We start from the raw sequence: 25,551 nt of genomic DNA, 5'->3' as shown, positions 1-25,551 counted from the left end.
CTGTAACCAAACTTGACGAAAAGATTGTTGAAGCAAAGGCCATTTCTCCGGTGGTCGAGGCCAAGCCTGTTGAGGTTGAGAAACCAGCTTCACCAGTGTCTGAAGCCAAGCCAGAAGAGGATGAGCCAGCTGAAGAATCAGAAGAAGTTGTGACTGAGGTCACTGAAGTCACTGTAACCAAACTTGACGAAAAGATTGTTGAAGCAAAGGCCATTTCTCCGGTGGTCGAGGCCAAGCCTGTTGAGGTTGAGAAACCAGCTTCACCAGTGTCTGAAGCCAAGCCAGAAGAGGATGAGCCAGCTGAAGAATCAGAAGAAGTTGTGACTGAAGTCACTGAAGTCACTGTAACCAAACTTGTCGAAAAGATTGTTGAAGCAAAGGCCATTTCTCCGGTGGTAGAGGCCAAGCCTGTTGAGGTTGAGAAACCAGCTTCACCAGTGTCTGAAGCCAAGCCAGAAGAGGATGAGCCAGCTGAAGAATCAGAAGAAGTTGTGACTGAGGTCACTGAAGTCACTGTAACCAAACTTGACGAAAAGATTGTTGAAGCAAAGGCCATTTCTCCGGTGGTTGAGGCCAAGCCTGTTGAGGTTGAGAAACCAGCTTCACCAGTGTCTGAAGCCAAGCCAGAAGTGGATGAGCCAGCTGAAGAATCAGAAGAAGTTGTGACTGAAGTCACTGAAGTCACTGTAACCAAACTCGACGAAAAGATTGTTGAAGCAAAGGCCATTTCTCCGGTGGTCGAGGCCAAGCCTGTTGAGGTTGAGAAACCAGCTTCACCAGTGTCTGAAGCCAAGCCAGAAGAGGATGAGCCAGCTGAAGAATCAGAAGAAGTTGTGACTGAAGTCACTGTAACCAAACTTGACGAAAAGATTGTTGAAGCAAAGGCCATTTCTCCGGTGGTCGAGGCCAAGCCTGTTGAGGTTGAGAAACCAGCTTCACCAGTGTCTGAAGCCAAGCCAGAAGAGGATGAGCCAGCTGAAGAATCAGAAGAAGTTGTGACTGAGGTCACTGAAGTCACTGTAACCAAACTTGACGAAAAGATTGTTGAAGCAAAGGCCATTTCTCCGGTGGTCGAGGCCAAGCCTGTTGAGGTTGAGAAACCAGCTTCACCAGTGTCTGAAGCCAAGCCAGAAGAGGATGAGCCAGCTGAAGAATCAGAAGAAGTTGTGACTGAAGTCACTGTAACCAAACTTGACGAAAAGATTGTTGAAGCAAAGGCCATTTCTCCGGTGGTCGAGGCCAAGCCTGTTGAGGTTGAGAAACCAGCTTCACCAGTGTCTGAAGCCAAGCCAGAAGAGGATGAGCCAGCTGAAGAATCAGAAGAAGTTGTGACTGAGGTCACTGAAGTCACTGTAACCAAACTTGACGAAAAGATTGTTGAAGCAAAGGCCATTTCTCCGGTGGTCGAGGCCAAGCCTGTTGAGGTTGAGAAACCAGCTTCACCAGTGTCTGAAGCCAAGCCAGAAGAGGATGAGCCAGCTGAAGAATCAGAAGAAGTTGTGACTGAGGTCACTGAAGTCACTGTAACCAAACTTGACGAAAAGATTGTTGAAGCAAAGGCCATTTCTCCGGTGGTCGAGGCCAAGCCTGTTGAGGTTGAGAAACCAGCTTCACCAGTGTCTGAAGCCAAGCCAGAAGAGGATGAGCCAGCTGAAGAATCAGAAGAAGTTGTGACTGAGGTCACTGAAGTCACTGTAACCAAACTTGACGAAAAGATTGTTGAAGCAAAGGCCATTTCTCCGGTGGTCGAGGCCAAGCCTGTTGAGGTTGAGAAACCAGCTTCACCAGTGTCTGAAGCCAAGCCAGAAGAGGATGAGCCAGCTGAAGAATCAGAAGAAGTTGTGACTGAGGTCACTGAAGTCACTGTAACCAAACTTGACGAAAAGATTGTTGAAGCAAAGGCCATTTCTCCGGTGGTCGAGGCCAAGCCTGTTGAGGTTGAGAAACCAGCTTCACCAGTGTCTGAAGCCAAGCCAGAAGAGGATGAGCCAGCTGAAGAATCAGAAGAAGTTGTGACTGAGGTCACTGAAGTCACTGTAACCAAACTTGACGAAAAGATTGTTGAAGCAAAGGCCATTTCTCCGGTGGTCGAGGCCAAGCCTGTTGAGGTTGAGAAACCAGCTTCACCAGTGTCTGAAGCCAAGCCAGAAGAGGATGAGCCAGCTGAAGAATCAGAAGAAGTTGTGACTGAGGTCACTGAAGTCACTGTAACCAAACTTGACGAAAAGATTGTTGAAGCAAAGGCCATTTCTCCGGTGGTCGAGGCCAAGCCTGTTGAGGTTGAGAAACCAGCTTCACCAGTGTCTGAAGCCAAGCCAGAAGAGGATGAGCCAGCTGAAGAATCAGAAGAAGTTGTGACTGAGGTCACTGAAGTCACTGTAACCAAACTTGACGAAAAGATTGTTGAAGCAAAGGCCATTTCTCCGGTGGTCGAGGCCAAGCCTGTTGAGGTTGAGAAACCAGCTTCACCAGTGTCTGAAGCCAAGCCAGAAGAGGATGAGCCAGCTGAAGAATCAGAAGAAGTTGTGACTGAGGTCACTGAAGTCACTGTAACCAAACTTGACGAAAAGATTGTTGAAGCAAAGGCCATTTCTCCGGTGGTCGAGGCCAAGCCTGTTGAGGTTGAGAAACCAGCTTCACCAGTGTCTGAAGCCAAGCCAGAAGAGGATGAGCCAGCTGAAGAATCAGAAGAAGTTGTGACTGAAGTCACTGAAGTCACTGTAACCAAACTCGACGAAAAGATTGTTGAAGCAAAGGCCATTTCTCCGGTGGTCGAGGCCAAGCCTGTTGAGGTTGAGAAACCAGCTTCACCAGTGTCTGAAGCCAAGCCAGAAGAGGATGAGCCAGCTGAAGAATCAGAAGAAGTTGTGACTGAAGTCACTGTAACCAAAATTGACGAAAAGATTGTTGAAGCAAAGGCCATTTCTCCGGTGGTCGAGGCCAAGCCTGTTGAGGTTGAGAAACCAGCTTCACCAGTGTCTGAAGCCAAGCCAGAAGAGGATGAGCCAGCTGAAGAATCAGAAGAAGTTGTGACTGAGGTCACTGAAGTCACTGTAACCAAACTTGACGAAAAGATTGTTGAAGCAAAGGCCATTTCTCCGGTGGTCGAGGCCAAGCCTGTTGAGGTTGAGAAACCAGCTTCACCAGTGTCTGAAGCCAAGCCAGAAGAGGATGAGCCAGCTGAAGAATCAGAAGAAGTTGTGACTGAGGTCACTGAAGTCACTGTAACCAAACTTGACGAAAAGATTGTTGAAGCAAAGGCCATTTCTCCGGTGGTCGAGGCCAAGCCTGTTGAGGTTGAGAAACCAGCTTCACCAGTGTCTGAAGCCAAGCCAGAAGAGGATGAGCCAGCTGAAGAATCAGAAGAAGTTGTGACTGAAGTCACTGAAGTCACTGTAACCAAACTTGACGAAAAGATTGTTGAAGCAAAGGCCATTTCTCCGGTGGTCGAGGCCAAGTTTGTTGAGGTTGAGAAACCAGCTTCACCAGTGTCTGAAGCCAAGCCAGAAGAGGATGAGCCAGCTGAAGAATCAGAAGAAGTTGTGACTGAAGTCACTGTAACCAAAATTGACGAAAAGATTGTTGAAGCAAAGGCCATTTCTCCGGTGGTCGAGGCCAAGCCTGTTGAGGTTGAGAAACCAGCTTCACCAGTGTTTGAAGCCAAGCCAGAAGAGGATGGGCCAGCTGAAGAATCAGAAGAAGTTGTGACTGAAGTCACTGTAACCAAACTTGACGAAAAGATTAATGAAGCAAAGGCCATTTCTCCGGTGGTCGAGGCCAAGCCTGTTGAGGTTAAGAAATCAGCTTCACCAGTGTCTGAAGCCAAGCCAGAAGAGGATGAGCCAGCTGAAGAATCAGAAGAAGTTGTGACTGAAGTCACTGAAGTCACTGTAACCAAACTTGACGAAAAGATTGTTGAAGCAAAGGCCATTTCTCCGGTGGTAGAGGCCAAGCCTGTTGAGGTTGAGAAACCAGCTTCACCAGTGTCTGAAGCCAAGCCAGAAGAGGATGAGCCAGCTGAAGAATCAGAAGAAGTTGTGACTGAGGTCACTGAAGTCACTGTAACCAAACTTGACGAAAAGATTGTTGAAGCAAAGGCCATTTCTCCGGTGGTCGAGGCCAAGCCTGTTGAGGTTGAGAAACCAGCTTCACCAGTGTCTGAAGCCAAGCCAGAAGAGGATGAGCCAGCTGAAGAATCAGAAGAAGTTGTGACTGAGGTCACTGAAGTCACTGTAACCAAACTTGACGAAAAGATTGTTGAAGCAAAGGCCATTTCTCCGGTGGTCGAGGCCAAGCCTGTTGAGGTTGAGAAACCAGCTTCACCAGTGTCTGAAGCCAAGCCAGAAGAGGATGAGCCAGCTGAAGAATCAGAAGAAGTTGTGACTGAGGTCACTGAAGTCACTGTAACCAAACTTGACGAAAAGATTGTTGAAGCAAAGGCCATTTCTCCGGTGGTCGAGGCCAAGCCTGTTGAGGTTGAGAAACCAGCTTCACCAGTGTCTGAAGCCAAGCCAGAAGAGGATGAGCCAGCTGAAGAATCGGAAGAAGTTGTGACTGAAGTCACTGAAGTCACTGTAACCAAACTCGACGAAAAGATTGTTGAAGCAAAGGCCATTTCTCCGGTGGTCGAGGCCAAGCCTGTTGAGGTTGAGAAACCAGCTTCACCAGTGTCTGAAGCCAAGCCAGAAGAGGATGAGCCAGCTGAAGAATCAGAAGAAGTTGTGACTGAAGTCACAGTAACCAAACTTGACGAAAAGATTGTTGAAGCAAAGGCCATTTCTCCGGTGGTCGAGGCCAAGCCTGTTGAGGTTGAGAAACCAGCTTCACCAGTGTCTGAAGCCAAGCCAGAAGAGGATGAGCCAGCTGAAGAATCAGAAGAAGTTGTGACTGAAGTCACTGAAGTCACTGTAACCAAAATTGACGAAAAGATTGTTGAAGCAAAGGCCATTTCTCCGGTGGTCGAGGCCAAGCCTGTTGAGGTTGAGAAACCAGCTTCACCAGTGTCTGAAGCCAAGCCAGAAGAGGATGAGCCAGCTGAAGAATCAGAAGAAGTTGTGACTGAAGTCACTGAAGTCACTGTAACCAAACTCGACGAAAAGATTGTTGAAGCAAAGGCCATTTCTCCGGTGGTCGAGGCCAAGCCTGTTGAGGTTGAGAAACCAGCTTCACCAGTGTCTGAAGCCAAGCCAGAAGAGGATGAGCCAGCTGAAGAATCAGAAGAAGTTGTGACTGAAGTCACTGAAGTCACTGTAACCAAACTTGACGAAAAGATTGTTGAAGCAAAGGCCATTTCTCCGGTGGTCGAGGCCAAGCCTGTTGAGGTTGAGAAACCAGCTTCACCAGTGTCTGAAGCCAAGCCAGAAGAGGATGAGCCAGCTGAAGAATCAGAAGAAGTTGTGACTGAAGTCACTGAAGTCACTGTATCCAAACTTGACGAAAAGATTGTTGAAGCAAAGGCCATTTCTCCGGTGGTCGAGGCCAAGCCTGTTGAGGTTGAGAAACTAGCTTCACCAGTGTCTGAAGCCAAGCCAGAAGAGGATGAGCCAGCTGAAGAATCAGAAGAAGTTGTGACTGAAGTCACTGAAGTCACTGTAACCAAAATTGACGAAAAGATTGTTGAAGCAAAGGCCATTTCTCCGGTGGTCGAGGCCAAGCCTGTTGAGGTTGAGAAACCAGCTTCACCAGTGTCTGAAGCCAAGCCAGAAGAGGATGAGCCAGCTGAAGAATCAGAAGAAGTTGTGACTGAAGTCACTGTAACCAAACTTGACGAAAAGATTAATGAAGCAAAGGCCATTTCTCCGGTGGTCGAGGCCAAGCCTGTTGAGGTTGAGAAACCAGCTTCACCAGTGTCTGAAGCCAAGCCAGAAGAGGATGAGCCAGCTGAAGAATCAGAAGAAGTTGTGACTGAAGTCACTGTAACCAAACTTGACGAAAAGATTGTTGAAGCAAAGGCCATTTCTCCGGTGGTCGAGGCCAAGCCTGTTGAGGTTGAGAAACCAGCTTCACCAGTGTCTGAAGCCAAGCCAGAAGAGGATGAGCCAGCTGAAGAATCAGAAGAAGTTGTGACTGAAGTCACTGAAGTCACTGTAACCAAACTCGACGAAAAGATTGTTGAAGCAAAGGCCATTTCTCCGGTGGTCGAGGCCAAGTTTGTTGAGGTTGAGAAACCAGCTTCACCAGTGTCTGAAGCCAAGCCAGAAGAGGATGAGCCAGCTGAAGAATCAGAAGAAGTTGTGACTGAAGTCACTGTAACCAAAATTGACGAAAAGATTGTTGAAGCAAAGGCCATTTCTCCGGTGGTCGAGGCCAAGCCTGTTGAGGTTGAGAAACCAGCTTCACCAGTGTCTGAAGCCAAGCCAGAAGAGGATGAGCCAGCTGAAGAATCAGAAGAAGTTGTGACTGAGGTCACTGAAGTCACTGTAACCAAACTTGACGAAAAGATTGTTGAAGCAAAGGCCATTTCTCCGGTGGTCGAGGCCAAGCCTGTTGAGGTTGAGAAACCAGCTTCACCAGTGTCTGAAGCCAAGCCAGAAGAGGATGAGCCAGCTGAAGAATCAGAAGAAGTTGTGACTGAGGTCACTGAAGTCACTGTAACCAAACTTGACGAAAAGATTGTTGAAGCAAAGGCCATTTCTCCGGTGGTCGAGGCCAAGCCTGTTGAGGTTGAGAAACCAGCTTCACCAGTGTCTGAAGCCAAGCCAGAAGAGGATGAGCCAGCTGAAGAATCAGAAGAAGTTGTGACTGAAGTCACTGAAGTCACTGTAACCAAACTCGACGAAAAGATTGTTGAAGCAAAGGCCATTTCTCCGGTGGTCGAGGCCAAGTTTGTTGAGGTTGAGAAACCAGCTTCACCAGTGTCTGAAGCCAAGCCAGAAGAGGATGAGCCAGCTGAAGAATCAGAAGAAGTTGTGACTGAAGTCACTGTAACCAAAATTGACGAAAAGATTGTTGAAGCAAAGGCCATTTCTCCGGTGGTCGAGGCCAAGCCTGTTGAGGTTGAGAAACCAGCTTCACCAGTGTTTGAAGCCAAGCCAGAAGAGGATGGGCCAGCTGAAGAATCAGAAGAAGTTGTGACTGAAGTCACTGTAACCAAACTTGACGAAAAGATTGTTGAAGCAAAGGCCATTTCTCCGGTGGTCGAGGCCAAGCCTGTTGAGGTTGAGAAACCAGCTTCACCAGTGTCTGAAGCCAAGCCAGAAGAGGATGAGCCAGCTGAAGAATCAGAAGAAGTTGTGACTGAGGTCACTGAAGTCACTGTAACCAAACTTGACGAAAAGATTGTTGAAGCAAAGGCCATTTCTCCGGTGGTCGAGGCCAAGCCTGTTGAGGTTGAGAAACCAGCTTCACCAGTGTCTGAAGCCAAGCCAGAAGAGGATGAGCCAGCTGAAGAATCAGAAGAAGTTGTGACTGAGGTCACTGAAGTCACTGTAACCAAACTTGACGAAAAGATTGTTGAAGCAAAGGCCATTTCTCCGGTGGTCGAGGCCAAGCCTGTTGAGGTTGAGAAACCAGCTTCACCAGTGTCTGAAGCCAAGCCAGAAGAGGATGAGCCAGCTGAAGAATCAGAAGAAGTTGTGACTGAGGTCACTGAAGTCACTGTAACCAAACTTGACGAAAAGATTGTTGAAGCAAAGGCCATTTCTCCGGTGGTCGAGGCCAAGCCTGTTGAGGTTGAGAAACCAGCTTCACCAGTGTCTGAAGCCAAGCCAGAAGAGGATGAGCCAGCTGAAGAATCAGAAGAAGTTGTGACTGAGGTCACTGAAGTCACTGTAACCAAACTTGACGAAAAGATTGTTGAAGCAAAGGCCATTTCTCCGGTGGTCGAGGCCAAGCCTGTTGAGGTTGAGAAACCAGCTTCACCAGTGTCTGAAGCCAAGCCAGAAGAGGATGAGCCAGCTGAAGAATCAGAAGAAGTTGTGACTGAGGTCACTGAAGTCACTGTAACCAAACTTGACGAAAAGATTGTTGAAGCAAAGGCCATTTCTCCGGTGGTCGAGGCCAAGCCTGTTGAGGTTGAGAAACCAGCTTCACCAGTGTCTGAAGCCAAGCCAGAAGAGGATGAGCCAGCTGAAGAATCAGAAGAAGTTGTGACTGAGGTCACTGAAGTCACTGTAACCAAACTTGACGAAAAGATTGTTGAAGCAAAGGCCATTTCTCCGGTGGTCGAGGCCAAGCCTGTTGAGGTTGAGAAACCAGCTTCACCAGTGTCTGAAGCCAAGCCAGAAGAGGATGAGCCAGCTGAAGAATCAGAAGAAGTTGTGACTGAGGTCACTGAAGTCACTGTAACCAAACTTGACGAAAAGATTGTTGAAGCAAAGGCCATTTCTCCGGTGGTCGAGGCCAAGCCTGTTGAGGTTGAGAAACCAGCTTCACCAGTGTCTGAAGCCAAGCCAGAAGAGGATGAGCCAGCTGAAGAATCAGAAGAAGTTGTGACTGAGGTCACTGAAGTCACTGTAACCAAACTTGACGAAAAGATTGTTGAAGCAAAGGCCATTTCTCCGGTGGTCGAGGCCAAGCCTGTTGAGGTTGAGAAACCAGCTTCACCAGTGTCTGAAGCCAAGCCAGAAGAGGATGAGCCAGCTGAAGAATCAGAAGAAGTTGTGACTGAAGTCACTGTAACCAAAATTGACGAAAAGATTGTTGAAGCAAAGGCCATTTCTCCGGTGGTCGAGGCCAAGCCTGTTGAGGTTGAGAAACCAGCTTCACCAGTGTCTGAAGCCAAGCCAGAAGAGGATGAGCCAGCTGAAGAATCAGAAGAAGTTGTGACTGAGGTCACTGAAGTCACTGTAACCAAACTTGACGAAAAGATTGTTGAAGCAAAGGCCATTTCTCCGGTGGTCGAGGCCAAGCCTGTTGAGGTTGAGAAACCAGCTTCACCAGTGTCTGAAGCCAAGCCAGAAGAGGATGAGCCAGCTGAAGAATCAGAAGAAGTTGTGACTGAGGTCACTGAAGTCACTGTAACCAAACTTGACGAAAAGATTGTTGAAGCAAAGGCCATTTCTCCGGTGGTCGAGGCCAAGCCTGTTGAGGTTGAGAAACCAGCTTCACCAGTGTCTGAAGCCAAGCCAGAAGAGGATGAGCCAGCTGAAGAATCAGAAGAAGTTGTGACTGAGGTCACTGAAGTCACTGTAACCAAACTTGACGAAAAGATTGTTGAAGCAAAGGCCATTTCTCCGGTGGTCGAGGCCAAGCCTGTTGAGGTTGAGAAACCAGCTTCACCAGTGTCTGAAGCCAAGCCAGAAGAGGATGAGCCAGCTGAAGAATCAGAAGAAGTTGTGACTGAGGTCACTGAAGTCACTGTAACCAAACTTGACGAAAAGATTGTTGAAGCAAAGGCCATTTCTCCGGTGGTTGAGGCCAAGCATGTTGAGGTTGAGAAACCAGCCTCACCAGTGTCTGAAGCCAAGCCAGAAGAGGATGAGCCAGCTGAAGAATCGGAAGAAGTTGTGACTGAAGTCACTGAAGTCACTGTAACCAAACTCGATGAAAAGATTGTTGAAGCAAAGGCCATTTCTCCGGTGGTCGAGGCCAAGCCTGTTGAGGTTGAGAAACCAGCTTCACCAGTGTCTGAAGCCAAGCCAGAAGAGGATGAGCCAGCTGAAGAATCAGAAGAAGTTGTGACTGAGGTCACTGAAGTCACTGTAACCAAACTTGACGAAAAGATTGTTGAAGCAAAGGCCATTTCTCCGGTGGTCGAGGCCAAGCCTGTTGAGGTTGAGAAACCAGCTTCACCAGTGTCTGAAGCCAAGACAGAAGAGTATGAGCCATATCTTCAATCCGACTTTGGAGAATCTACTGAAATTGATGAATCTGAAAAGACCGACTCAAAATTGGAAAAGAATAGCTTGAAATTGCAACTTAGTGAAACATCACTTGAAACTGAGCAAACCTATCAAACGGAAATCTTAAGAAAAACTATGGTACTGGAATCTGGCCACGCTTTTGAAGCATTCAAAAGACGTGAATCAGATGCGGAACGAGCCGAAAAGCTAGAACTCTCCGCACCATCTGATCCTTCAGATATTTCGGAAGAACTCAGGAAGGACGAGCCACGATTCGAGGATACAAGAAAGAGTTCGCTTTCTGCCGTGGAGGGTTCATTATATGACGACGACTCGCCGTTACTGACCGACTTTACGACTTCATCGATTACGTATGTTAGTGAACGAATTGATTCGTCTTCGCTTGAGCTTATGGCCGGAGACAGTTTCGCAGATTTTCTTAAGGTAACGACATTACCCAGTAAAACTGAGGATAAAAAGGTGGAAGCGCACTCGCCGAGTTCATGCGTTTCTTATGCAACGACCATAAGTGAAACAATTGGATCGTATACGCAAGAAATGGACAGAGCAGAATATACCGGTGGATCAATTCAGCAAGATGTTCCGACCGAGTATGAACGTTCAGTTTCCATCAGTGACAATGCTGCATCAGATTTCTCAACTGAGTCGGCCACCAAGTATAACTTGCCCTACGACACTGAATCGGACAGCCATGAGGTCGGTACGGGTTTGGCAAAACAACGAGATGATCGAATGAAAAACGAAGATTTGCAAGAGATAAAGCAAGTGAAATCGTGTAAACTCATGTCAATTGATCCCCGCCATGAGTCTGCCTCGCCACAAAGTGATGTTACGGAATATACGGAGAGTGTATCATATGTAGAGTCAATTATTGACAGTACAAATTACGACAACGCCTTAAAGCTGAAGGAAAAACAGAAAGAATTGCAAAAGCAGGACGAAAAGGTCGATACTCAGGAAAAGTTTATGATTGATGGCGAGAAAGAGGAAACAATGAGAGTTTCTAGCATAAAATCCGTTGCCGAAAAAAAGGAACAAACTCAGGTAAAGAAAAAACCCAAAACAAAAGCCACTGTAACTAAATTAAGTCTACAAAAGCAAACGCCTATTGAAATTTCGAAGCAATCGAGCAAAACCGTTGATATCAAGTCTGGTTCCAAGAGTGTCGAATACTCGTCCAGCACAAGTCGAACAACAACGGTTACTCGCTCATACACCAGCACCAGGACGCACGGTTATATGCAATCAACATTGTCGCGGGACCAAAAGGTATTGAAGCCGCTTAATCTGACTGAATCGACGCATTCTTCGCCCGTGAGATCTACCTATCGCACCACCTCGACGACAACATCAACTACAACTGCACAGTCTGCCGTCGAGAAGAAAGCCAGATCTTCCAGAGAAACTTCCAGTAGCAGATCCGAGGCGACTGCCACAAAGCCTGTCAGCAAGTCTGAACCAGCCTCCAGTTCAAGTGCTGTGAAAAAACAAGAGCCTAAACCAGCTGTGCAAAGCACCAAATATACCCGAACTTCTGCCGATCGTTCAGATCGAACAGGAGGCCGTTCGTCGTCTTCGTCCGTCACCAGCAGCACCAGTCGCTATCACCGCTCCAGGAAGTCATCCGAGCCGACCGACAAACCACAACCGGTGACGATCAAAAAGGCCGACAAGGATCAAGCTAATATTGCTACCAAAACAACCACCACTGCTTCCAAAATGACAAAAGAGCGCGCCAACAAAAGCTTGATTCCGGTCAAAGTGCAGCCAAGTGGCAAAGCATCACCGAAAAAGGAACCAGCAGTGAAGATGACCGTAGATAAATCCCCAGCAAAAACCCCGAGAAAACCATTAGATGGTAGAACTAAAGAAACTGTGATAGTAAAGACCACTAGTGCCAGGTCTTCTGATGTATCCACCGATGTGCAAAAGATTACGTCCACGTCCAGCAAGATCGGGTTCGTCAAAACCGCACCACGGTTGACGAAAACAGTACACACGTCCGGTGATTCGAAGCGCGATGATACGTACCGGTGCAAATCTGCCATGCACTATTCGTACAAAGATGCCGTTGCGTTCGACCACGCAGAGATTCCGTCTTCGTTGCCGTCTAGTCCGAGCCGTCTCAATAAGAGTTCCTCCAACAGTACAAATGTTCTGACTAGTGAAGTATTTACACGCACAATCGACTCGTCCAAATCTATCGAAGTGATTTACCGTCAACCGTCGACCTCGAACGAACTGATACGTAAGATCAACGAGTACCGCTACAATGACATTGACCTGACCACTGACTCTAGCCTGTCGGACTCGATCGCGCTGCCTTCTTCGTCGTCCGAGCACGAGGGTGAAGGGCTGGGCAACAAACGCAAACGCTCCGGAAGTCCAGCATCGCCCAAGGCTGCTCACACTACGACTTCGTCTGCGTCCTCGTCCACGACGACCACGACCCGCAAGCAGGCCCAAATCATGCAATCAAGCGAGCAAAGATATCGCAAGTCGGACATTTGGATGCGGTCCGCCGGGCCAACGTCGTCGGAAGTGATGCCCGACGCCGACGATGAGATCTATCAGGCGTTGCACGCCGCCGATCGACGCACGGTTGCATCCCTCGACGCGATCGTGATGGAGAGTCGCATCTCGCCGATACTCGATTTCCGTGCATCGACACCGCCCCGTCTGAAGTATAAGTTTGATTACGATAGTTCCCTGTTTACAGGTAAATTTTTCCAACTCCCTGCTCGCAAAATCTCTAAGCAAATGAACAAATCTACCAAACACACTCAAATTTAAATGACATAATACTATTATAGAGACATTTCCCATTCGTGGCTCTCGAATGCATATTCTCGCTCATATGCATCCTCTGCCCGCCGTATTTCTACCGCCTTCTTTTGGTTTTCAATAATTTTGGAGCAGCAAATGACCAAAGTGCTTGTATCTTTTTTCCAAATTTTGCATTTTGCCTCGCAGTTTGTGTGCTACATCGTTAGTGGTCCTGCCTATAGCAGTATTATGTCCGTCATATTGGCCTCCAGGTGAAATGCGTTATCTGATTATTAGTACTGAACAACTCCAACAGCCATGTCCGGTCAACTCTGTTGGATTGAAACTAGAATGAAGATGTTATGCGCAGAACAAACACGACACGTCGAATTAAACTCGGTGCGGGAGCAAAGTCTAGTAGTCAGATAATCCCACTATCCTCCTTATGTTAGCAAACAACAAATATACCTTATACCGAACAACTCATATACTCGATGTGTTTACTCTCAGACATACTCATATGTTTCCGATAAATGCCTAATTTGCCTTGCAATGCCATTGTTTCTTCACGCATTCTTTGTTCTGTATTATTTGTTTTGCATATTTTTTTCACTTTTACTCTCAATACGTTGCTTTTCGGTTGAAACAGGTTAGAAGCGTTTGTTTGAACAGACAGAGCTCTCCGCAATGTCGGACATACCGGTCATTTCCATCACCAAAGAGTTCTCCGACGAAGAACTAGACGATGTGGCAAAGCTCAACATCAACGAAGCGCTCACCGACACGGAGGACCTGATTATGGAGCAGGACTCGGTGCGCTATCGGAAAAGTCCAACCAAATGTGGAAACGCCTTGGTGGATGCCATCATACCAACCACGAACGGATCCGTCACCGACGTCGAAGACTGTACGGACTCGGATGAAGATGAGGGCGAAGTTAAGTCCGCTCGAGAAGCGGAGATCACGCTGGAGAACTTTCTAGACCAAGGGTACGTGGACGAGACTACCAATTCCGGCAACAAAGGGGCCAAGCCGAAAAGGCTGACGCATTGCTCGTCAAAGGCAACGGAATCCAACAGCAACACCCTTGGAATTGTACAAGACACTAGCGCTGCGCTAACCGACTGCGAAGATCTATCGGACGACGATGATTCGCTTGGTCATGTATCGATACCGGACTGTCCTGAGGACATATTGACAAGAGCGAATGACAACGATGCGGTTGCCATCCACAATGTGGTGAAGCGAAGACAGGAAAAGCATTTCCACAAGCAGGAAGCCGCTGCCGAAGCTAGCTCGTCGGAATCGGAGGAAGACAGTAAGGTACGGCACAGAAAGTGTCACCGAAAGGCGGAAGATCGCCCCAAGAGTGAGTACGAGAATCTGATGATGTCCGACGATGAGATGGCCGGAGCCTGCGCGAAGCCTACGAATCGACGTTCAGCGCTGTTCGAAGCCGAGGAACTGGTCATGGAGGGTAGCGATATAGAGGAGGACAAGTCACATGCATTTCCGGAGATAAACATAACGTTCGTATCGGATGACAAGGAAGTTCCCGTTGAAAAATTGAACAGAAAGCGACCGGCATCACTGGCGGTGCAAACGCCAAACGCTGATGAAGCGGTCACCGATGTGGAGAATTTGAACTCTTCGGACAGCGAAGAAGAGGCCGGAACCACGCCGAAGCGGCTGATGCCGCGAGCAGTGGTAAAAGGCGGTAAAGTCGGTGGCGGGACTACTGACGTTGAAGACTTTAACGATAGTGATGATAACGAGGACCACGAGCTGAAGAATGAAGTATCGTCCGAGTTTCTACCTTCACCAGTTCGTGAAATTGCCATTGTCAAGCACGACGAGTGCGGCGAACAGAGGCAGAACGTGATGCCGTTGAATCAGGGCATGTTGACGGTTCGTACACCGGATATCGAGCAGGCGCTCACCGACGTTGAGGATATGTCCGACACTGAAGAAGTGGGTGAGATGTACGACAGCTCCAAGTACACCATCGAGTCCCTGCCGGACATGGAAGGTGACAACGTGTATTCCAGCGACAATACACGCACCAACAGTGGTCCAACGCTGGAGGTAACGAGTCCGGCACGGGAACCGGTTACCGATACCGAGGATCTGTTTTTTGAGCAGAGCGCTTCCACCGGCGGCAGTGGAAGTGAGCTGAGACGTCGCCGCAAAACCAAGCAGTGCCATTCGCACAGCACCCCCGCTGGCTACCAGCAATCGAAGGGAAAGAAGCATCTGGAGATGAAGTGCGACACGGCGGCTGCAACCACAGACGTCGAGGACATGTATCTCAGCGATGATACGGCCAAGAAGTGCGGGTTCGAGCGGACCAAGCAACGCAGGGCCACGATACAGTTTAGTGGCCTGATGGCCACAGCCAACGATGGCGGTGACGGGAAGACCGACGTGGAGTTTCTGTCCGGTGATGAGCTGGTTTGCGAGCGGTCGCAGTCTCCCCAGCTTGGGCATTGTGACGGCGGATACTCGTCGATTGTCAAGACGAAGGAACGGAACGGTCCTTTTAGTCCCGGCGAGACCAACGACGTCCGCCCCGTCCCAATGATACGCAAGATTTCCCCAAGTCCCGATGCGCCACAGAACTGCAACACCGACGTCGAGGACATCCAGATGGGATCGGACGGGGAGGAGCTAGCCGTAACGTACTCCCGGGCTCAGACGGCCACTCCGTTCGAGCTGACGAAGGAGAGCGGAAGCTGCGAGATTTACGAGACTAGTCCACGCGCCAAAAGCGAACTGCTGGACATCAAGGGCATGGCGGACGGGAACCAGCCGGAGATTCACACCGACGTGGAGTCCCTGGATGACGTTGAGCAATAAGTTTGTTTGTTTACGGGGGTTTTTGATCACTGCAGCACGGTATGGTATGGAATTATTTATGTTATGTATACTTTTAAGTTACGCCAAGCAGTGTTGATTTGAATTGAGTTTTATCTACTACGTTGGTATGCGTGACTTTACGATCTTTTGTTTTGTTCACTTAAGCTTGATGTTTGATATTGCTACTGTTACTGCGGTTTACGTTGTTATACTTATTTTTGGGCTACATAATTAAACATAAACAGTACGTTATCCACCAATTAATCACCTTTTACTTAACCTTTATTAGTCGTTTGTAAGCTAAATATATAAATATATACTTATAAGCCAGACTTACAGAAAATACTCGCAGAGAATCTTTCCGACCAAGACATCTTTCCAAAGACATACATTTTTATCGTTGTGCTTTTGTTCCTCTAATTTGTATTACAGATGACAAACATGAAGAAGATTTACACGCGTCAACAAGCTACGAAGGTTAGTATGACGGTTTCGTCTCGTTAGTAGTCTGTTCAGTCTCGCTCTCCATTTGGTCGATTCCAGTTCGTTTTTTTTGATGTTTTCACCATTTTTACTCCCACAAATCTCGTCCCACACCACACAATTGACACACACAGTGCACACCACACCACCACGAAATCGCTCCTCGAAACCCCCACGCCTCGTCACGAACTCTCATTCGAGATTCCATTTTCAGCTATTGAGTGCAAGTTTGAGTTTGAACTGATTCTGGTTGCGAAGTAATGCCTTTCTCCACAGCTCGGGTATGAATGCGCACCACCACCTCATGTTTGTAGGTGCCTTTGCCTCTTAAATTTTGATCTCATTCCGAGTCTAGAAGTCTCAAGAGTCTAGAAATGCTAATTGTCTCCTCCAAATCTGGCTGAAGAAAAAAGCGAAATTATACAGTGCGGCGCAAATAGCTCATTACAATCATCAGAAAATTCTCATTTCGAAACCATTCCGGGCGGCCGAAAAAAGGGGCCTAGAAGGTTAGAGCTCATCCGATCACCAATCCATCTATCCCTGCATAGCCTGTGCCATCGAGGTTCGCGGAAGTCGCACTTCCGAGCAACAGCGAATGATAACGATTTTTTCCGTAATCCCTTTTCTCATTTCAGGCGAAGATTATCTAAATTTAGTACACTCGGAAGCTAGTAACTTAGTTGATAGTATACTGGAGCAAAGTGTGTCGATCGTCAGCCATTCCCAGGCTCAGGGCAATGGCATCGGCGTCGACGCACAAGCCCAGTCCGAAAGTGAACAGTACGCGATCCGTAGCGATATACTGTCCTCGAACGAGGCCGACCAGGTCGTAAAGTCGCCCACCATTGAGTCCATGTCAGGCAAGTCGTTCGACGATAACATTAGCAATCCCGACTACGACAGTAGCGAGGCTAACCAGCAGATGGCCGCAGCTACCGTGGGCATTACCAAAACCGCTGAGGTAGTGGAACTATGTCTACCCGTTGGCGGTGACGTAATGCAGCAGGAACGCCGCGACAAAAAGATCGAGCGACGATACGCGCGTCTGTCGTCGGAAATCGAGCCGGAAGAGTTGTCGGACAAGAACCGCGAATACGACGAGGCCATTGCCCAGATCAAAGATGAAGTTTCGGGCCTGCAGAGCGAATTTTCCAAAATGAGCTGGGATGAGAGCATGTCCGCTACCACCGGTGATTTCGGTTCCAGCACGCCCGATCACGACCTGCAAGGTAGAACAACCACTACGCTCCTCAAATCAAGCAAACCTACCCTCTAGGCGTTGCAACTACAACCCCTAGAACTAACGCCAACTAACCCGCAAAGCGAACTAACAGCAAACAACCGTCTGGTTTCGTTTTCTCAAAACAAAAAAAAAGCATGCCACAGTCTCTCTGTTTCTATCGGTTTTGTTACATTTTGTTGTTGTTTTGCCCCACAATATTTGCATAGAATGCGACTAAAACAGAAGCATTGGAGCTCCATTTTCGAAAACATCACCGAATTGGCAGTTGTAATATGAGCAAGATGTATACATTTCGCTTTTTTCTACTCGAAGCCCAAAAAAAAAACAAAACAATTGCACATAGTTCCCACTCTAACCAATTAACAAACTAACTAAACTGGCTTTTAAAAAAAACGACTCTTACCCTACCCCCAACCAGAATCAGAACTCATCAATTTTGTTTCCTTTTGGTTAGCTTAAGTTCCATTCGACCAACCCTAAAAAAAAAGAAAATTACTACCACCAAAAAAAAAACCACTCTGTTACTACCAAAGTAATTTCTAAGTTTCTTTCGTCCGAAACCTTAACACGCTTTTTTTCACCGCTTTTATTCTTATAGAAACAGATATGCAACCACAATCAGAAATAACCATTCCAAAGCCAACGCCGCGATCGCAAACTAATCTGGCCGCTGAAGTTGCCACTGATGCATCCGTTGCAACTGCTAGCAGCAGCGTCACTACTACTACTGCCACGTCAACCACTACTGCTAGCTCTTCTGCTGCTGCTGTTGCCCCCTCACTAACCACCTCCGAAGCGATAACCACGGTCAAAACCACGGAGGAACCCGCCTCCGGCGAACTGAGCGAGCTGTCCAGCAGTCAGGAGCCGCTGCCGGTGCCGAAACCCCGCACCAGTATCTCGTCCCGCACGGACACCCAGACGCGGTCCAGCATCATCGAGTCGTTCGACCAGCCGGAAGACTCGATCGAGCAGTACCCGGAACCTAGCAGCACCAACCAACGGCAGGAATCGGTCACGTCCGAAGACCTGTCCGCAGCTGCCGGCGGACCCCAGCGCAGCTCGATTGATTTTGAAACCAGCGACGAAGAACAACCGGCGACCAAGTTCTACATTGGCGAGCGCAGCAGCGATGTCATCACGCGAACGTCCCTCGACAAACGGTCGGACTTTGCGTTCGACAACGTTGGCTACGAGTGCTCGCAGGACTCGGGCGCGGAAGAACCCTCGGACAACTTTAAGGCGTTCCGCGAGAAGGTGCTGGAAGAGGACGGGTTCACGCTCAAGTCGCTGCAGGAGGTCGAAAGCGGAACGGCACTCGACGAAGAGGTACGAGCCGAGGTGATCGAAGTCATTGAGGGAGTCGCCGAAAAGCCGTTCGAGCTTGATTTCGAAAAACCGAAAGAATCTGCTCGCCAACCGGTTGTTCACTCTCCTATCGAGCCACAGCAGGCAACGCTGGTCGAAGGTGCCGTACCCGCTAAACTAGATCGTTTCGAGTGCGCTGAGGAAGTTAAAGAGCATACCACAAAACGCACCATCGACGAGCTGGTGATCGAGAAAACGTTGGAAGAAATCAAGGAATCACTCGATGCCGTGCAGGAAGAGTTGATCGAATCGGTCATCGATGGACAGCTTATCAAGCAATCCCCATCGGAGTTTGAGTTCAAGGTGTTGCCATCCAGCAAACACGCACAAGATCCCATCTACGAAGCACACCAGGAAGAAGTGGTAACAACCACAACGATTCTCACGGAAATCAAGGCACCCTCTGTTGAAGAGCAAAAGGCCTCCGATACCGATTCCAAGGAAACATCGTACGAGTCGGCAAAGCAGGAAGAACCCGCTGCCTCCGACAGCTCGGTAGCCAAACTGGAAGTATCCGCCCGGCCGCACCGAGCTTCGCATCAGCCCAAGGGAAGCCGCTGGTCTGCCACCGATATCGACAGCTCCGGCGAAAGCCACTACCAGAGCTTTGAACATACCGACAGTAGCCGGCCGCTGTCCACCGACGTGGACAACCTGATGCAGTACGGCTCATCCGAGTACGAAACCGCACAGGATCATTCCTTTATCCCGGCATCCACCGAGTTTCACAGTGCAGTCAGCACACTGAACTCGTACAACGCTGAAAGCTCGCACGACAGCATGAAGAGTTTCGACTCGGAAAGTTCCGGCCACTTGGCGAGCAATGAGTCCGAGGCAACCGAAACGTTGGTCCCATCAACGATGGACATTGATTTCGACTCGTCGGATGCAGCAGCGCTGATTCATGACGATTCCGAGGACGATTTGCGCGAAAAACTGCTGCTTGACGACAAGGAAGAGCTTTCGTCCGTGTCCAGCGCCATTCCGGTGGCGATGAAACGTTCGCAAGAGATGATCTTTACAGCTGATTTCAAGGAAGACATGCTGGAGGATACACCGGATGTCTTCCAGCTGCACGACGAGGTCGAACTGGTAGCACTGGAGCAAGCCGAGAAGCTTAGCTCCAGCATTGGAAACGCGCTGGATTTGGTTGAAGCGATGAAGGCTTCCAGCTTGGAGGATGTCAAGACCGAATGCATCGATGATTCGAGGCTGGGCACGAGCATGGAAGACGGCAGCATTCTTTCCATCAGCTTATCGAGTGCATCGAATCTGGAAACCATCATGGAGAACCTGCCCGACAAGCTGGACAGCCTGCCTACCCACGTTGAAATAGGACTGGATGCAATTACACCGGTCGCTGGAAGCTCGAAGGACATTCTCGGAGACATTACGCTAACGTCGACAGTTGTCAGGGAAGGTGATGTGAACTTTTTAAACACGCAAGCTACAACCGAAATTACCGCCGCTGTAAGCGAAATCAAGGAAGTGACGGAAGAGGCAATCAAAAAACGAGGCCACAAACGCTCGGAAAGCACGGCCATCACCGGGAAACTACTCGAGGAAATTGCAGCCGAAGCGCGTGACTCGCTAGACTCGCAGGAGGAATCTGCTTCGCAGGAAGCATCCAAACCGCCGAGTTTGGAACGCGACGAGGTTCGCGAAGAGTCCTCCGACTCGGATTACGACCGCTACGAGTCCGAGTATTCGCGTTCGTTCCGAGCTCCGCTGATTCAGTCGCAAAAGAAGAAGAAGGACATCAAAACCGAAGGGTTCGAGATTGAGATCGAGCACGACAGACGCAACTCGTTCTCGCCGTCGAGCTCGGTCATCGAGACCATCGTCGAGGATGTGCACGCCGAGATTGAACAGGGCGATGAGGCGCAGCAGATTATGGAAATCAAAAAGGAGCAGCTGCAGGAATATCAGCAGAGCTCGGCGCAGCTCATCCCGGACATTCAGGTGACCGAAGATGTGCAACAGGGCGAGGCCTCGGCCGTCAAGGAAGAAGTGGCTTCAAGCTCGAAAACGGTTACGGTCACGGAGCCGAGTGATCCGAAAATTCAGTTTGCCAAACAGGAAGAGTTTAAGATTAGCGAAGAGCAATACCAGGAGATGATCGAGCAGCGGTACAAGTCAAAGATGGCCGACATAACTACGAAGTACGATTACGAAGCGGACGATAAGGATGATTCGGCGGGTTCGGATTCGTTCGAGATGCTGGAGCAGCCGGACATTTCTGATGAGTTTGTAATTGTTGAGGAGGTGGCACGCGAAGCGCATGAGTGCGATACGGAAGGTAAGAGCGTTTCGATCAAGCCTATCAAGAAGGAGAAGAAACACGACGAGGAGGTGGAGAAGATACTGGTGAAGTCGGCACCAGCACATACCAATGCGGGATCGATGTACGCAAATATGCGCGAAGATATGATGTATCAGTTTGAGGAGAGTCCACCAACCGGCGGTGAGGAGGTTGATCCTTCCGGGGTGACGATGGATCTCTTGAACAACGGATATCCACTGGAGGAAAGCAAACGGTGGGTCGAGATGCAGCTGGCTGAAACGCAAAACTTCCGCTATCCGTACGAGGACAGGCTGGAAGATATTAAGGAAGAGGACACAGATTTCGAAGTTGGCAGTAGCCGGATTGGCAGTATTAAGGATTCGTTCTCCAGCACACCGGATTACGATTTGTTGGCGAAGAGATTGGCATCCAGGGAGCACGATGACATCTCGATGAGCAGCCTGCAGGAGTTTGAAAGTTTGGAACAGGTGATCTCGCTGGAGAACCGTAAGATGCAGCAGGGTTCGCAGGATTCGCTGAGCAATGGAAGTTTCACGAGACGGTTCCTGGCGCGCAGCCACGGTGATGATATTAGCTTGTCTAGTTTGAAGGAGTTTGAGGGACTGGAGACTGCATGTATCGAAGCACATTTGATCGAGATCAAGGCCAAGGAAGAAGCTGCACTGCTGCTGTCGCGATCGGACGAATCAAACAAGTCGGATAGGTCGAACGGTGCAAAACGGAGTCCACCCACGAATGGAGCGGTCGTGAAGGCAACTACAACGACGACTTCCGTCACGTCGGGACCGGAGACGAGCACACGGGTTGAGACGAGAACCGTTACCACTGAGGTAGGCAAGGATACGTCATCTACAACGACCACCGCTACAACGACCGTAACGACAATCTCGCAGGAGAGTCAAGTCAAGCATGCTTTTGATGAGGAGGATACCTCACATTTGCTGACCGTGTCCACGGATAGTTTGCAAAAGCTCACCCAGGACAAGGAAACACTCCCGTCGGCCCATTCCAGCAGCGACAGCCTGGAGATCAACAACAAGAACAATGTTGACGCCATGACCAGCAGCATCGACTCGATAGAGTTTTCCAGGGCTGGAGTCATCACGACGCGCTCGTCACGGTCTGACTCGATCGAGCAGATGGCACTGCAGCAGCCCCAGCGTAGCGACAGTACGGACTCGATCGAGTTCCAGCATGCAGTGATGTCGAGGACCAGCGAAACCAAGCGTGACTCGCTGGACTCGTTGCCGTACAGTTCCGAAGCGAAGAGTGGATTCAGCAGTCCAACGAAGCCGGTAAGTGGCCAACGAGTTGTGACGGAAAGCGTCGCCGTTGCCGGAACAAGCTCGAGCTATCAGTACACCGCGTCGATGCAATCCGGCATGACGAAGGATATCTCCGTGGATTCGCTCACCGGACAGGACGCCTTCCTGACCAGTACCGAGAGCTTGGAGACCAGCTCGACCGCTACGAACGCGACCTATCAGAACGAAACAGACTCGCAGATGTCGTCGAGCGTAACCAGCTGCGGTTCGATCACGATGGTCGACACGCTGGACAACATTGGAGATTTGGACAACTTTGGGCTGCAGGAAAGCGTAACGTTCATGAGCAGCAGCAGTACGGTGGCAAGCAGCTCCCAGCAACAGCAGCAGCAGCAGTATCAACAACAACAACAGACGACCCAAATACTGCGCAGTACTTCATCCACTACGTCTACGACTTCGACCGCGGCCATCGCCAGAGGAGAGTTTCCGATTTCGGAAATCGAACTGTTAAGTAGACAAATGTATCCAGGTTAGACTTCCACCAACTTAATACTTAACCGCTCAAACTATATATCTATATAATATACATATAAATATCAGATACAAACCCTTTTTTTGTTCGCCTGTTAGGGATAGTTTGTACCCAATGTAACATTTTTTGAGTATCTCAGCATTCTTACTGCAATTTTACGAGTCGAAATGGAGCTCACCAGAAACATCTCTTTGGTTTGCGTAATTCGTTTTAGTTTGATTTAATTTCGACACAAGCTTTACGAAATAGTCATGCATGCCATTAAGTGAGTGCTAGCGATTTGTTTTACTTTAGTTATTAAACACTGTTGTTTCCTTACAAGAAAAAAAAAACCCGAATCCCTGCAAATGGTGCACTCACGTTGAACATTTCCTTCCTTGCAGGGGACTTGACACACGACGACACGAAGGAGTCGCCAAAGGAGAAGCTTCAAAGCGTAAGTATTTTTTAAAAAAATATCGAAAAACGTGTTTTAATTAGAATTCTGACAATGAATGTAATATTTACACAACAAGTTTACAATAAAAAAAAGAGAAGATTCGAATCGAGGCTCTTTCGATGAAAGTTTATCTCTTTACCACTGAGTCGCAAATGTTTGACGAAGCAGAGAAGTCCAACGCAAATATGCTCTCATTTCTTCTCTTCTTCTTTTCTGTCTCACTTTGAGTGACAGAAATACTCCCAATCAGTGTTGTCGTTCTGTAGTCACATTCAACGTCAGAGGTCTTTCGTTTGGGCGTAGCTAATAGTCAGAGGCACGTCAACTTTAATTATATTTCATTCCTTCCAACAGAAAACGACTGAAAAGGAGGACTAAATGACGGACTTCACTTCTATAGAGCGAGCGCACGTGGAGATTGTCGATTTTGATTTCCAACCGCTGTGCAGCAAATTAGCAGACAACCTATTTCCAGCTATTTAAACATAATTTACCCATAAACATAAAAAAAATAAAATAAAACCAACAGAGGCGGCAACAGCACTATTAAATCTACTAAATTATTACAATACAGAAAACTAAAAATCACTGCGAAATAACAAAACAGAAAACAAGTTGTAAAGCTTAGCTCAATTTTTCGTTTTAATCTGCTAACTGGAAAAGTGACCCAACTAAAAAAGAAACCGTGGAGAATCCACTGCAGAATTAAATCTTATCTCGTATCTTAAACCCGAAGCTAGAGGACAAACAAACCAAAAAAAGAGATAATCGTAAGTTATCAAAAAAAGAAAAAGAAGAAGAATCAGGCGAATGACACGAACGGTCGAACCAGACACTAAAATCGTAAAATCGAAAACAATCGGAACGGAGTTTAATCTGCCGCTAGTCACGCGACGAAGGGACGAACTGGTCTAGCTTTGCCAGAAGAAGAAACAAACAAAAAATGATGATATTTAAGAAACTATTGACTAAAGAAAACCAAATGTACTCTATTCACTCATTTTATCCCTGTAATCTCTCGCTCTTTTGACCCAGTCAACGTAACCTTCAAGTTAGAAACTAAAAGAGAAACAAAAAAACACGATATCATTGGAACACCTTGGTTCGCTTCGCTTTTGGGTTGCATAAGAAAATTTTTATAAGACAACCAAATGAAAACAAAAAAGAAAATATTTTATGTATCACAATTGAACGTTAAGCAAGTATAGCTAAAACATCGTACGCAAAGAAACTCTAACAGAAAAAAACAAACAAAAACTGCTACTGTGGCTGAAAGTGAAGTTGTTAACTTTTATATGTTGATGATGAGAAGAGAAAAAAATGGTAACCGTAAAACAAAAAGGCGATGTTGTGAAAAGGAAAAAAAGGAAAAACGGCAACCTCTAGCAAACCAAGTATTTTACATGATATTTAAGGTAACAAACAAAGCATTGCAAAGTAAAACCAAACCATTATACTGATTCGATGTAAAATTTGCGAAACTATCAAATAAACGCTTAATAAAAAATTAAACTTAATGTTTTGTTTTAGATGACGTTGTGAAATGATGAAATTGAAGGGGGTCTTACTGGTTTATATTGTTAATTTGTTAGGTGGGGGATTCGGAGGGTATCCAATTTCTTACGTAAAAGTTAAACGACTTTTAATTGGCCGTGTTCATTCAAGTTTATAGAAGCTTTTACAAAGGCGACTCAATAATTTTACAAGTCACTATTTATTGTCACTAACAACAAAATTTAGAATCTTTTTTAAGTTTTAATAAAAAATAGGGTTAGACCATTAAAAAACATTCAGATCTTTTGCCAGGTTTTCCGTGGCTTGTTAGAATATCGAAAAAAAATATCTTTTTTATGTTTGAATTCAAAAAATACTGTTGGACAATAAAAAATCTTTCAGGTCATTTGCCTTTTTGCTTTGAAATATTTGAAGAAAGTTTTTTCATGTTCACAGAAATATTAAAGGGAACCATAATATTAAAAATATGCTCAAAAATACTTTCAAAAAGATATTTTGGTTTCGTTTTTAATAGAAAAGAGTGGGTAGAGTAGAATTTCCCAAAAAAAAAGTGGAATTGTATGAAACACTGTCCATTGATTCGTTATACCAACCCCAGACCAAAGTCGAGGGAGGGGGGGAGGGGGGCAAAAAAATTAAAAAAAGCTAAAAATTTAAATTACAAGCCACGGTGTCAACATTTGAATGAAAAAAGTGTTTTAAAATGCATCATACACCTGTCCGGTTGTTTTGCAATCCTTGATTTCCAAAATTTATAAATACTGACGAAAATTTTATTTTTGCGCGAAAAAAAAGTTTTTGCGGTGCATTGAAATTTCATAAAAGTTCAAAATATTTTTAAACGAGTCCAAACATGTTAAATATGATTATCAATGCAGAAAAAGGCATTTAAGATTGTTCTTAGTTGATTAGACTTCTATTTCCATTGAAAATTTGATAATTTTTTGAAAAAATATTTTTTTGCCCCCCT

At 47.3% G+C, this 25,551-nt stretch overlaps 1 protein-coding gene across 1 annotated transcript in view; it reads left to right on the top strand.

Moving 5' to 3' along the window:
* The window catches only part of LOC120420934 (platelet binding protein GspB-like), a 47,980-nt gene extending 23,402 nt beyond the window's left edge, over positions 1 to 24,578 (top strand). Inside the window, exons 2-7 of the mRNA XM_052709984.1 lie at positions 9,223 to 12,522; positions 15,858 to 15,902; positions 16,547 to 17,140; positions 17,753 to 22,624; positions 23,011 to 23,063; positions 23,421 to 24,578. Coding sequence (XP_052565944.1) covers positions 9,223 to 12,522; positions 15,858 to 15,902; positions 16,547 to 17,140; positions 17,753 to 22,624; positions 23,011 to 23,063; positions 23,421 to 23,444 — 8,888 coding nt within the window. The 3' untranslated portion in view covers positions 23,445 to 24,578. The remainder of the gene's footprint in view (positions 1 to 9,222; positions 12,523 to 15,857; positions 15,903 to 16,546; positions 17,141 to 17,752; positions 22,625 to 23,010; positions 23,064 to 23,420) is intronic.
* The last annotated feature ends 973 nt before the right edge of the window (positions 24,579 to 25,551 follow it).

Source organism: Culex pipiens, chromosome 3 (assembly GCF_016801865.2).
Source record: "Culex pipiens pallens isolate TS chromosome 3, TS_CPP_V2, whole genome shotgun sequence".
NCBI lineage: Eukaryota > Metazoa > Arthropoda > Insecta > Diptera > Culicidae > Culex > Culex pipiens.
This window is presented reverse-complemented; position numbering and strand designations above follow the sequence as displayed.